Source organism: Tupaia chinensis, unplaced genomic scaffold (genome assembly GCF_000334495.1).
Source record: "Tupaia chinensis unplaced genomic scaffold, TupChi_1.0 Scaffold000439_1, whole genome shotgun sequence".
Classification (NCBI taxonomy): Eukaryota; Metazoa; Chordata; class Mammalia; order Scandentia; family Tupaiidae; genus Tupaia; species Tupaia belangeri.
Genome location: NW_006159944.1, coordinates 691,604 through 704,036, shown reverse-complemented (window position 1 = coordinate 704,036; position 12,433 = coordinate 691,604). Strand labels below are relative to the sequence as shown.

The 12,433-nt window shown below is 43.9% G+C and overlaps 1 protein-coding gene and 1 pseudogene across 1 annotated transcript in view; one reads left to right on the top strand and one right to left on the bottom strand.

The window, feature by feature from the left end:
- The window catches only part of ABCC11 (ATP binding cassette subfamily C member 11), an 81,211-nt gene that overhangs the window by 3,607 nt on the left and 65,171 nt on the right, over nucleotides 1-12,433 (top strand). The window contains 2 exon segments of the mRNA XM_027774486.1: nucleotides 10,094-10,236; nucleotides 11,380-11,516. Coding sequence (XP_027630287.1) covers nucleotides 10,138-10,236; nucleotides 11,380-11,516 — 236 coding nt within the window. The 5' untranslated portion in view covers nucleotides 10,094-10,137.
- LOC102493272 (heterogeneous nuclear ribonucleoprotein A1-like) lies at nucleotides 99-1,123 on the bottom strand (annotated as a pseudogene).

Sequence of the window (12,433 nt, the reverse complement as noted above, 5' to 3'; positions counted from 1 at the left end):
CTGTGCTTGGCTGAGTTCACAAATCTGTTGTAACCTGTAGCTTCCCTGTCACTTCTCTGGCTCTCCTCTCCTGCTAAGCTTTGTTTTCTGGCAGTTAATTAAAACCTTTAGCCACTGCCATAGCTTCTGCTGCTGCTGGAACTGCCATAGCCACCTTGATTTTGTGGTTTGGCAAAGTATTGGCCTCCACCTCGTAAGGACCAGAGCTTCTGCCTCCAAAGTTGCCACCTTACATGGGTCCAAAATTTGAAGACTGATTGTTGTAATTGCCAAAATCATTGTAGCTTCCACCACGTCCAAAATTGTTTCCATCATTACCAAATCCATTATAGCCAACCTCACTTCCACCGTATCCGCCACCACCATGGCTGCCACCAAAGCCACCACGACCACTGAAGTTTCCTCCATGACCAAAGTTGTCATTACCACCAAAACCACCTCCTCGACCACCACCGAAGTTTCCAGAACCACTTCGACCCCCAGGGCTGGAGGAAGCACTCACCAGCTTTCCTTACTTCACAGTTGTGGCCATTCACAGTATGGTATTTCTGAATGACAACCTTATCCACAGAGTCATGATCATCAAAGGTCACAAAAGCAAAGCCCCTCTTCTTGCCACTGCCACAGTCAGTCATGATTTCAATCACTTCGATTTTACCATACCGCTCAAAATAATCTCTTAGGTGATGTTCTTCAGTGTCTTCTTTAATGCCACCAACAAATATCTTTTTCACAGTTAAGTGGGCACCCGGTCTTTGAGAATCTTCTCTTGAGACAGCCCTCTTTGGTTCCATAACTCCTCCATCCACCTTGTGTGGCCTTGCATTCATGGCTGCATCTACCTCCTCCACAGTGGCATACGTGACAAACCCAAAGCCACTGGAGCGCTTGGTGTTTTGATCTCGTATTACCACGCAGTCTGTGAGCGCCCCCCATTGCTCAAAATGGCTCCTCAGGCTCTCATCGGTTGTTCAAAGCTCAACCCTCCGATAAAGAGTTTCCGTAGCTGTTCCGGCTCTGGACTTAGACATGATGGCAGTGAGAAGAGAGAGTTCAACGATGCTTCCCCGGCGGCGTCCACAGGCAGAAAGGAGTAATCTAACGAACGTATCTCGCCCGGCATGAGTTTTAAACTGCCCAGTTTGGGACTTGAACCATGATCATCTACATGGGACTCTCTCTAGTGAAATAACCATTTTGCCATCTACTGACCCCCCCACTTATTAAGTTATTCAACTGTTCCTGTTAGGCTGGACTCACAGGTATTTTTATGGGTCACAATTCAGTAGTATGCATTTCATTGTTCGAATTGTGTCAGATTTGTTCAGGAGCTCCATTATGTTAGGATTTGCCTTGGGTTTATCTATAGGTTGCATATTTTTTCCAAATATGAAGTCTGTTAATACTTTCAGGGTTTAGACAGGAATTGAAAGCCTATTTGAATAAACAAGCATCTGTGAAGGGGCCATTCAGAGCTGGGCCATTGGCTAATTGTGGAGGGATAGAGAGCGTAGCATAAATTAGGTTCTACCCTGAAATATTTCTTGGCCGGAGAATAGACGCATTGACAGTTAAACCTGAACTGGCAGACAGAATGGTATGCTTCTATGTGTGCCACAAAAGGGAAAGGATGGGAACCAGCAGTTAGCGTAATGGCTATGTCGCTGGACTCCCACGTAGTCGACCATGGTTCGTGTCCGGGACCCGGTGGCTTAAAACTCATGCCGGGCGCATGTGTGTGCGTGCCCAAGATCCTGAGAGGAGAATGGAGGAGAAGGGATTGCGGCGTGACCATCCCCTCTGGGGGTGATTTCTTGCTTTCTGTCTCTATGTCTCTCTCTCTCTGTCTGGCGAGCGCACGCGCCCTATAGCGAAAACCTCTCCAAAAAAAAAAAAAAAAAAAAAAAAGGGAAATGATGAGGCAGGTTTCTAGGCGCAATGGTAGAGACATAAGCGCAGGGACTTGGAAGCTTCTGCCCAATGCTCTTTCTATGATGTGACCCCACCTTTCCTTTATTTACAATTTAATACTGTTTAATATTTATTTTAATGATCGTTAACTAATAATATTGTCTTAACATCTACTGTGTGCTGGCCACTCTTCTGGGGGATACTTTGAGGAATGAAACAGTTTCTGCTTTCATAGAGCTGTCTCGTGAGAGAAAAAGTAGTAGGCAAGGGAACAAAGTTTTGAATAGTGATAAGACCTTTAGAGGTCTGAGAAGATCTCTTTGAAGAAATGACATTGAAACTGAGCCCCGTGGTGAGAAAACAGCAATGCAAAGCCAGGGCCCTATTCTGGCCGAAGAAGCAACAAATGCAAAGACGACTGTGGCCAAGATGAATTTAGAGTGTTTGAAAAACCTGTTCCTAGAATGGGCTAGGCTTGGGGCCTAGTGGTACCCAATGAGCTAGGAAGATAAATGAGGTCACGTTATCGAGGGCGACCAAGGCTCTGGTAAGGAGTATGGATTTTTTGACAAGCCTGATGGAAACCATTGGAAATTTCAAGTTTAGGGTTAATCTTAATTGGCTTGTGGTTTTGAAAGATCATTTTGGGTGCTGTTGGACAAATGGAATGTAAGGATTTTTTTTTTTTTTTTGAGAGAGATTTTTGAAATAGAGTATGTACACTTGCCAGAGAGACAGAGAGAGAAAGTGAGAAATCATCCCCAGGGGGGATGGCCAGGCCACAGTCCCTCCTCCTCTCCTCTCTTCTCCTCTCCTCTCTGGATTCCGGGCATACTCACACAAGCGCCTGGCATGAATTTCAAGCCTCTAAGTCTGGGATTGAACTGCGGTTGGTCATGTGGGAGTCCAGTACCTTAACCATTATGTCACCTGCTAGCCCTGGAATGTAAGAATTTGAGCTCAGAAGCAGGGAGGTCAAGCCTAGCCTTGGTGGTCAGAGTGAGTTACTAAGATGCTATGCGCTGCAGGCTGGAACCAAATGGGAGACCGGATACTGTTTCTGGTCCAACCTAAGGACTGGTTGCAGTGGTGTTCACTTGGAATCTTAGCAACTCAGGAATCTAAGATAGGAGAATCTTGAGCTTGAGGCTGGCCAGGGCAACATAGTAAGACCCTCTCTGAAAAAATACTGTGCACGATGGTGTACTTGTATTCCCAGCTGGGAGGCTCAGATAAGAGAATGACACCGACATCCTTTCTAAAAAAAGAAAGAGAAAGAAAGAAAGGAAGAAAGGAAGAAAGAAAGGAAGGAAGGAAGGGAGGAAGAAGGGAAGGAAGGAAAGAAGGGAGGAAGAAGGGAAGGAAGAAAGGAGGAAGGAAGGAAAGGAGAAAAGAAGAAAGGAAAGGAAGCAGAGAGGTCAGGTCAGTTAAGAGGTGGTTGCAATTGTTCAGGCAAGAGGTGATAATGGCTTAGATTGGAAGCAAGATGATTCAAATTGTGTTTGAATCTAGTGTCAGCATTATATATTGATGGATTAGACACAAAGAATGAAAGAAAAACAACTGTCAAGGATATATCCTAAGTTGAAGCTCAAGTCACTAGGGCCTAGAGAGAAGCTGAACTGGTAACTAGAGATCCTAGGTTTAGCCAGCAGACTCTGGATCTATTCCCTGGCATTTTTTTGAATATGTACTGTGATAGACTTTGGGATGATATAGAGATAAAATATGCATAGTCCAGGTCTCCAGGTCTACAAGAACTTATCTTTCTAATTGAGAATTTCTACAATGTCAGTTTCTGAGGCTCCCAGAAAAACCCATCTTACTGACTTTGTGGTATATTTTAAAAACACTTATGCTTAATGCTTTTAACACATGTACCCCAACTATGACAAGAAATATAAGTATTCTGTTCACATAATAATTGCTGGATTTTTTTTCCTTTTTGGCCAGAGGTTATATGTGTCCACCAGAAAGAAACAAAGAGATAGAGAGAGTGAGGGAGAGGGATGAAGCACCCTCACACCCCAATGGATGTGGTCATGCTCTAATCTGTTTTCCTCCATTTCTCCATCTTGTCATGATTTAGGGCATACACATGCCCTTGCCTTGCGTACCTTTCAAGTTTCCAGAGCTAAGATTTGAATCATGTGGTCAGTCATCTGGGATCTGATTCTCTCAACCATGGGGCTAGCCCAGATTGCTGATTAACTGATTGATTTTAGTTTTTGCTATAGGGTGGGTGTGCTCACCAGAGAAAGGGAGACAGGGAAGTGAAAAATTGCTCCCTGGGGAGATGGCCACTCTGTAATCCCTTTTCCAATCTCCTCTCAGAAATTTGGACCAGGGGAACCAGCAGTTAGCGTAATGGCTATGTCGCTGGACTCCCACATAGTCGACCGCGGTTCGTGTCCCGGACCCGGTGGCTTAAAACTCACGCTGGGCGTGTGTGTGTGCGTGCCCAAGATCCCGAGAGGAGAATGGAGGAGAAGGGATTGCGGCGTGACCATCCCCCCTGGGGGGTGATTTCTCGCTTTCTGTCTCTATGTCTCTCTCTGTCTGTCTGGCGAGTGCACGCGCCCTACAGTGAAAATCTCTCCACAAGAAAAAAAAAAAAAAAGAAATTTGGACCAGCATGCACACATACTAGGTGTGATTTTTCTAATCACTGAGTCTGGAACTTGAACCACCCAGTCAGGCATGAAGGATCCACCTGCCTTAACCTCTATGCTACCGCCTGGCCCCCAGATTCATTTTTAAAATACAAATTTATACTGTACCATAGAGGGTGTGTTGTAGTGTGGCAATGGGCCAAGTTTAAGTTGTTTGGTTAATAACACCTTTCAATTCCATCAGTATATTTCTGTGACTAGCTGTGTCAGCCCACTTGTGAGCACATCGCAAACCTGAATGTGAAGTATTTAGTGACTGTGTGGCTTTCCTGGTCCCCCCCTTTTCTTGACAGGCTCTGTGTGTACTTCATTCATTTACCCATCAGATATTTATTAAACATCTACTGTTTGCTAGGCACTATTCTAGATTCAAGGATACATTCTTGAACAAGACAGACAAGGTCTCTGGTTTCAAAGAGCTTACATTATGGTGAGATAGACAGGAAATAAATAAGCCAACAAAGAAATAAATGACAATTTCAGAAAGTGAAAAACAGAGGAAATATATTTGGAGAATAGGTCCAAGATGATAGGGAGAGAAGGCCAGCATTGGATATGGAAGTCTGGGAAGGTTACACTGAAAACATAGTGTTTGAGCTAAGACCTGAATGACAAGAACAGATCAACACTGAAAGGAGCTGGGAGGAAAATCTTCTTGGCAGAAATTACGACAAGTGCAAAGATCAAAGTGGGGAGGAGCTTCTGAGTTTCTGGAACAGAGAAGGCCAGGCTCTAAGATGTGGGAATTCAGCAGTGAACGAAATGGACAGACCTCTGGAAGCTATTGGAATTAGCAGAAGGAAGTAAACCTAAGAGAAGAGAAAGTTAAATAGCACAGGGATGAGTTGATTAGAGGGCAAAGTAAAGGAAGAGTAAAGTCTACTTACTTAAACTTTTTTTTTTTTTGAGAGGTTTTTGCTATAGGGTGTGTGCACTCACCAGACAGACAGAGAGAGACAGAGAGACAGAAAGCGAGAAATCACTCACCAGGGGGGATGGCCACGCTGCAATCCCTTCTCCTCCATTTTCCTCTTGGGATCTTGGGCATGTACACACATGCGCCTGGCATAAGTTTTAAACCACCAGGTCTGGGACTCGAACCGTGGTAGACTACATGGGAGTCCAGCAACATAGCTGTTACGCTAACTGCTGGTCCCTCACTTAAACTTCTTTAGGACTTGGCTCATAGGTACGTCTGTCCCCTTGTTCTGGGCACTTTCCTTACTCTTTGATGTATCTTCTGGTCTTGGACACTAGACTCTACTGGGTAAGTGATTAAGAGCAATGAGGAAATAAATCTGCTCCTCCAGAAGACCCTTGTCACAGGCGTCTTTGCTCCAATGGCCCTGTCTTGTTCACAGGCTGTTTTCCTCACATGCAAATGACCCATGTATAAACCAAGTTTGTAATTATGTCCTTTACCTCTAGGTATGGAGAGAAGACAGGGGTAAAAGCATCTATTTCCTCTCATATTTTTTCCTAGTCATGTTCTGGTCTCCACTCTAACTTCAGTGATGGTCTTGCCACCAATTAGCTTGAATAAATTTGAGTTTCAGTTTCTTCCTGAGAGGAAGTTGAGAGGCAAGGGAAATTTTTGGGGTTAATCAAAGACACCTCTGGAAAAAAATTCCCCTGGTCAGCCCAGGAAGTGTAGGTGAGCTTTGTAGAACTGGAAGCAGGCCCAAGCTAATGCGTGGCTGAGCTCCAGTTTCACTGGGAAGAGCATTTTATGTTCTGCAAACATACCCATTGTACATGTTTGCATTTTCTTAATTTTCATTTGGTTTAGTTTTCCCTGTTGTTAGTTTCCTGGACAAATCCGTACAGGAAAGAGGCACATCTATAAAATCTTCATTGTATCTCTTTGTATGGATATGAATAAACCAGGCCAATGAAATAAACCACTGTCATGCTACAGTGCAAAAGTGAGAGAAAATATAATTTTTTTTACTTGGCCTCTGAGAATCAAGTCTTTTTCATGATCCTCCACTTGCTGGTTATAGAGAGAGAAATAAATGTTTAGGTTTATCATTTTAAGATCTTGTTTGACCCAATAATTTAAACAATGCTCTGTAATGGCTCAGTCTCAGAGATGTCCCCTAGTAGAGGAAGAGTTGGAGACCTGGGCACACTGTTCTGTTTCTGGGCTTCCCAGTGATGTCTTTGGACAACCTGGTCACTTCCTGATCTGCAGTCATTGGAGACTGACTGGATCTTGTGTAGGCCTTCAAGTGATACTGTTTGACTTGAACATTGATGGTGTTCTCTGAGTTACTGGGCCTCACCTAGCCCACCTCTGCTAGCCCCATACTTTCCTCCTGAGCATTCCATGATCCCCAATGTTTACGCCCTGGGTAGACCATTAAACTATCTCGGGCAAGCCCCTGACCTGAACTTTTACCTACTTCTTGTTCTCACCTATACCATGGGGAACCAGGAAAGCTAATCCCCAACATAGACAGCATTAGTCCATGGAGCACTGGTGGAGAAGTGGGAAAAAGAAGTTCCCATTAGGAGATGGATTTAGAAAAAAGTACCACTTTTTCAAGATAGATGCAGTAGTGATCCTCAGGAGCCTGTTCATGCTGGCTCATGAGAAACAATTGTCAAATTTTGGGGAATCCAACTATTAAACAGACATTATTAAAAATCAAGTTATAAAACTTATAGTTAAATAAATTATATGAAAAACAAAACTAAGACCTAAAATTTATCATGTCTTAATTATTTTACTAACTTTGTTATTATTTACACCTTTGAGGTTACTTACATCTATTTTATCTCTGTGGTAGGACTGTGATATAATGTACTGGGTGTCTCTTCCCAATTCCGTAGTCAGTGGAACTATTTTGGTATCTTTTTATTTCTTTTTATAAGAGAGATATTTGCTATAGGGCGTGCATGTGTGGTGTGCTCACCAGCGAGGCAGAGAGATACAGAAAGACAGAAAGCGAGAAATCACCCCCTAGGTGGGGCGTGGACACGCCACAATCCCTTCTCTGTTCTCTTGGGATTTGGGGTACACATGCAAATATACCCCAGTGTGAGTTCTTTTTTTTTTGTGGGGGGAGAGTTTTTCACTACAGGGCGCGTGCACTCGCCAAACAGAGAGAGAGAGAGAGAGAAAGAGAGACAGAAAGCGAGAAATCACCCCCCAGGGGGGATGGCCACGCCACAATCCCTTCTCCTCCATTCTCCTCTTGGAATCTTGGGCACACACGCACACGTGTCCGGCATGAGTTTAAGCCACCGGGTCCAGGACGTGAAATGCGGTCGACTACGTGGGAGTCCAGCAACATAGCCATTACACTAACTGCTGGTCCCCTACCCAGTGTGAGTTTTAAGCTGCCAGGTCTGGGACTTGAACTGCAGTTGACTATGTGGGAGTCCAGCAAGGTAACCATTATGCCATCTGCTGGTCCCTATTTTGGTATCTTGAAATCAGCCGCAATGAGAGTATTACACCACAGGAATGGGCGAAAGCTACAAACAGATTTATTGTTTTGTTGACTGTGTAGGCTTAAGAAAGAAATGTAGGACATGTCAATTATGCAGATGAAATGTTATAAGGTTTGTCATGCCTGTAGTCATTCCATGTGAATAGTGGGGGGAAAAGGGGGAAATATTCTTTCGGAACTTGAAAACTAGCAAAGTACCTCAGGTCACTGACAAATGAGTGAAGATCCAACCAACATACATTTTTGGTAGTCCATTTTCCTCTTATGTGTCAACAAAAAGCAAAATGTCAAGCAAACATTCTGTTGGAATTATGCTCACTCACCAGTTGCAACCATGGGTTAGTAACAGACAATGTTCACATCTGTGTTTATTTATTTTAAAAGTTTGTTTATTTATTTCTTCCATGAACAAGAGAGAGGGAGAAAGAGAGAGAGTACCTCTGAGGCCACAATCCACACCTAGTTTCAACCAGTCCCAGATTGTGGGTGTCTGGTGTACTCACGGAGGTTTCTGGATGCAAACCCAGAACCTTCCCATGTAGGTCAGACTTGCAGCACATTGCATTTTACTGTTGTACTACTGCCTGGCCCCCAGATACAAACATTTATTTGCATACCCCTTATGCAGCCCCTTGCTGGAGTATATGACTTGCAACCTGAAATTTGCCACCTCCATCTTCTCCCCTATTTCTTCCTCTGGGAATCTTTGTACATGAATGAACTTTACACCATGGTCCTACCCTCAGGGCCTCATTCTACTGAATCATGCCAAATTCATTTTAATGTGTCTGTGTCCTAGGGTAGCTCATGGGAGCCAGAAAACTAGGCTCTTCCCAGAGTCCTAACCAAACAGTGTATGACATCCTCCTACCTAAAGCACCTCCCTTCTCTTCTCTCTTTCCAATCATCCCTGAAAGGTTCACATTCTACCATTACATGGCAAATAAACCTCCTGGAATGGTACAATGTCTGGGAAATTTATCTTATATGGCCTGTTGGAGAATTCCAGAAACTGAGTCTATTAGATTTGGTTGCAAGTTAGTAAAGAGGAGGAGGAAAGGAAGAGAGTATGATAAAGGAAGTTAGAAAGTCTTCTCCCCGAACAATGGGTTACCTACCTCTTACAGTTTATTTACTTGATATATCACCTACTAGTGGATGTCAGAAGTGATGTCTGAACATCAAGACCATTAACAATAATTTTGGGATCCCAGTACAAAATGAAAGTATGGGACTCCTTGTTCAAATTAGTATGAATTTCAAGAGGGCAATTCAACCAAGCCCACATAACTTTCTGAGTAGAGGGCCCTATGCGGGACAGGCCATACTGTGGTGATGCAAGCTCTGCTGTATACTTTCTCTTTCTTTCTGTCCCTTCAGAAATATTCCTAGTGACCACCTCCTCTCTCGCCTCAGGCTCTTGGATGTTCTGGGTTGACTGGGGAGGGGGCCACCTATTAAAAAGTCAAAAAACAGAAAGCATGTTAGCCTAAAAAGATGCCTTAATTATTTAAGGTTCCTTAAATGTGCCCAGATTCCCCCTAGAGTCAAAGAATGGCAAAATGACCTTTATTTCATTCATTTCTCCATTCATTCATTATTTATTTATTTGGTACTTCCTGTCCTCCCAACACATCATGGTCCCCAGAGATTAAATAGTGAACAAAGCAGACATGTTCCTATCCTCGGGAGGCTCTCTGTATAGTGCAGGAAATGAACAATTACGGATGCATACAAATGCACAATTACAGACTAGGATAACGTGAGAAGCGTGTCGTCATGAGCAGACCGTAGACAGATCAGAGGAGATTGACCTGGCCCACGAATGCAGGGTCGGGGAGCATGGTTAGAGGTTTCCAAAGTGATCTTGGACTGAGGCCTGAATAGATGTTGGAAAAGAGAGATCAAGCACATTCCAGGCAGCGAGAAGAGCAGTACTGAGACAGTGATCCAACCCTCTGTGTAGCCCCAAAAAGCTCTTTGCAAGATGATGCCGCTCTTCCCTGGCTCCTGAAGGCGAGTCTAAGCAGCTCTTACCTGCTGTTTTTTCAGATTCTCTGATTCTGGGAAACAAAGGATTATCAGCACAACTCAAAATGACCAAGAGGAAGTCATACTGGATTCCTGACAACTCTGGTGGCCTTGTGAATCTTGGCATCGACTTAGGCGATGACGAGGTTTCAGGACTTAGCTATGTAAGTAGATCATCTTAGCATGGAAACTCCAGGAAACTGAGTTTAAAAGAAATCCTCAATAGTCACAAATCAGGCCAAAGAATTTTCTATCTTGTCTCATATTGATTTACCCTTGATTTTTTTTTCAAATGGAACTCAGGTTTGCACAAGCAGGAGATTCATAGTCCTTAGACATGATGTGTCTTTGTAGTTCAAGTATATCTCTGTCTATGTGTTTATCTACGTATCTATGTATTTGTGTATCTATCTGATCTCTATCTTACATTACCTATTTATATGTGTATTTACTTCTAACAAACGTCTGTACACGCATTACCAACATACCAGCTTACACTGTGACAATCACGTCCAGCTATTGGTTTACTCCCATCTCATTCCATACCTGATGTAACCATTTTTATGAATCTCTCTCTCTCTTTAAGTTTTTAAAGTTTTACTATAGGGCACATGCATCCACCAGAGAAAGACAGAGAGAGAAAGAGAAGAAGTGAGAAATCACTCAGTAGGGGGAGATGGCCATGCCACAATCCCTTCTCCTTCAATCTCCTCTTGGGATTTTGGGGATGCACACACATGCACCTGATGTGATTTTTAAGCCGCCGGGTACAGGACTGGAACCCATATATGCAGCCATGTGGGATCCAGGACCCTCACCTCCATGCTACCTGCTGGCCCCATTATTGTGAATCTTTATTCATCAATCTCTTGCTATGCTTTAAAAATATTATTTATTTACTCTAAAAGATAATTTATTCTATGTGAAGTCCTACAAATTACTCATCTCTTAATTGTAGCTATCAAAGGGTATGTAATATTTTAGAATTTACCTTTCACTTACTGATTTCTTTTTAGACTTACCCTCTGAATGTGACTTGTACTCACATTCTATGAATGACTGACTATAGCACCCTTTATTCCTACCCACATTATGTCTTGGAAGATAAAAACCCAAGGAGATGGAATGACCTGACCCAAGCTGCCCAGGGAATCCAGGGCTGGGTCCCTGTTGTCTTGACTCCTGGTCTAGTGCTCATACTTTCGGAACCTGGTTGTGGAAAGAGCCAAGTCTCCTTGATTCAGCATTTCTTTAGGACAGTATTTATAAGTTCTGAAAGTGATGCTTTTTTGTTTTTCTTTCCCAAGAAAACTTACACTGTCAAAGATAGCCCCTGTAGCCAGTGGGAGAGGAAGCCCGAGACACCAGGGAGCGTGAATGTCCGCCATGGTGGGAAGTACAGTGCCGCCTGGAGAACCATGATTCCCTTCCGTCCCAAGCCAAAGTGAGTCCTGAGGAGTTGGGAGGGAGGGAGGGTCAGATGGTTGGGGGGTAGTATCCTCTAGGGCAATGATCTTCAACCCTCGTACCTAGAGCTCTCCCAAAGGTTACATAAATAACTATGTTCCTACTCAGTCATGTTACCCACCACAGACAGATAACCTCCAGAGCAGCCTGAGGCATATCAGTGAGGCATTGTCAGCACATTCATTCATTCATTCATTCAATAAGGATCACTGGACACCTGCATGTGCTAGGTACTGTGCTAGACCATGGGGGAATAGCACTGATCAAGAAGACATGATCTCTGCTCTCATAGAGCTCACATGGGAGAGAATGAAAGTAAGAAAGTAGATCATAAATAAACAAGATTACAAGCTGGTTGAGGAGGGTACTCGGGAAACTGTTTGAAGAAGTAAAGGAGTGCTAAGAGTCAGTAGAACAGTAACAACTTGATGGGCTCTGCATGACTTGAGCTGAGACCTTGAGGATGAACAAGAATTTCCTTGGCAAGAGTAGGGAAGAATGATCTAGGCAGAGGGCACTGCATGCATGAGGACCCTGACTTGGGGTAGAAGGAATACAATGTGAAGTGTACAGAAACTAAGGAGGTCAAGGTCAGTGGAGAGTCATGCTGCTGTTAGAGGGATACATGAGATGAGGGGATAGAGGATCATGCAGGTCCCCACAGGCCACATTAAGGATGTTGGTCTTGGGAACCAGCAGTTAATGTAATGGCTATGTCGCTGGACTCCCACGTAGTCGACCGCGGTTTGCGTCCTGGACCCAGTGGCTTAAAACCCACACCGGGTGCGTGTGTGTGCATGCCCAAGATTCCGAGAGGAGAATGGAGGAGAAGGGATTGCGGCGTGACCATCCCCCCTGGGGGGTGATTTCTCGCTTTCTGTCTCTATGTCTCTC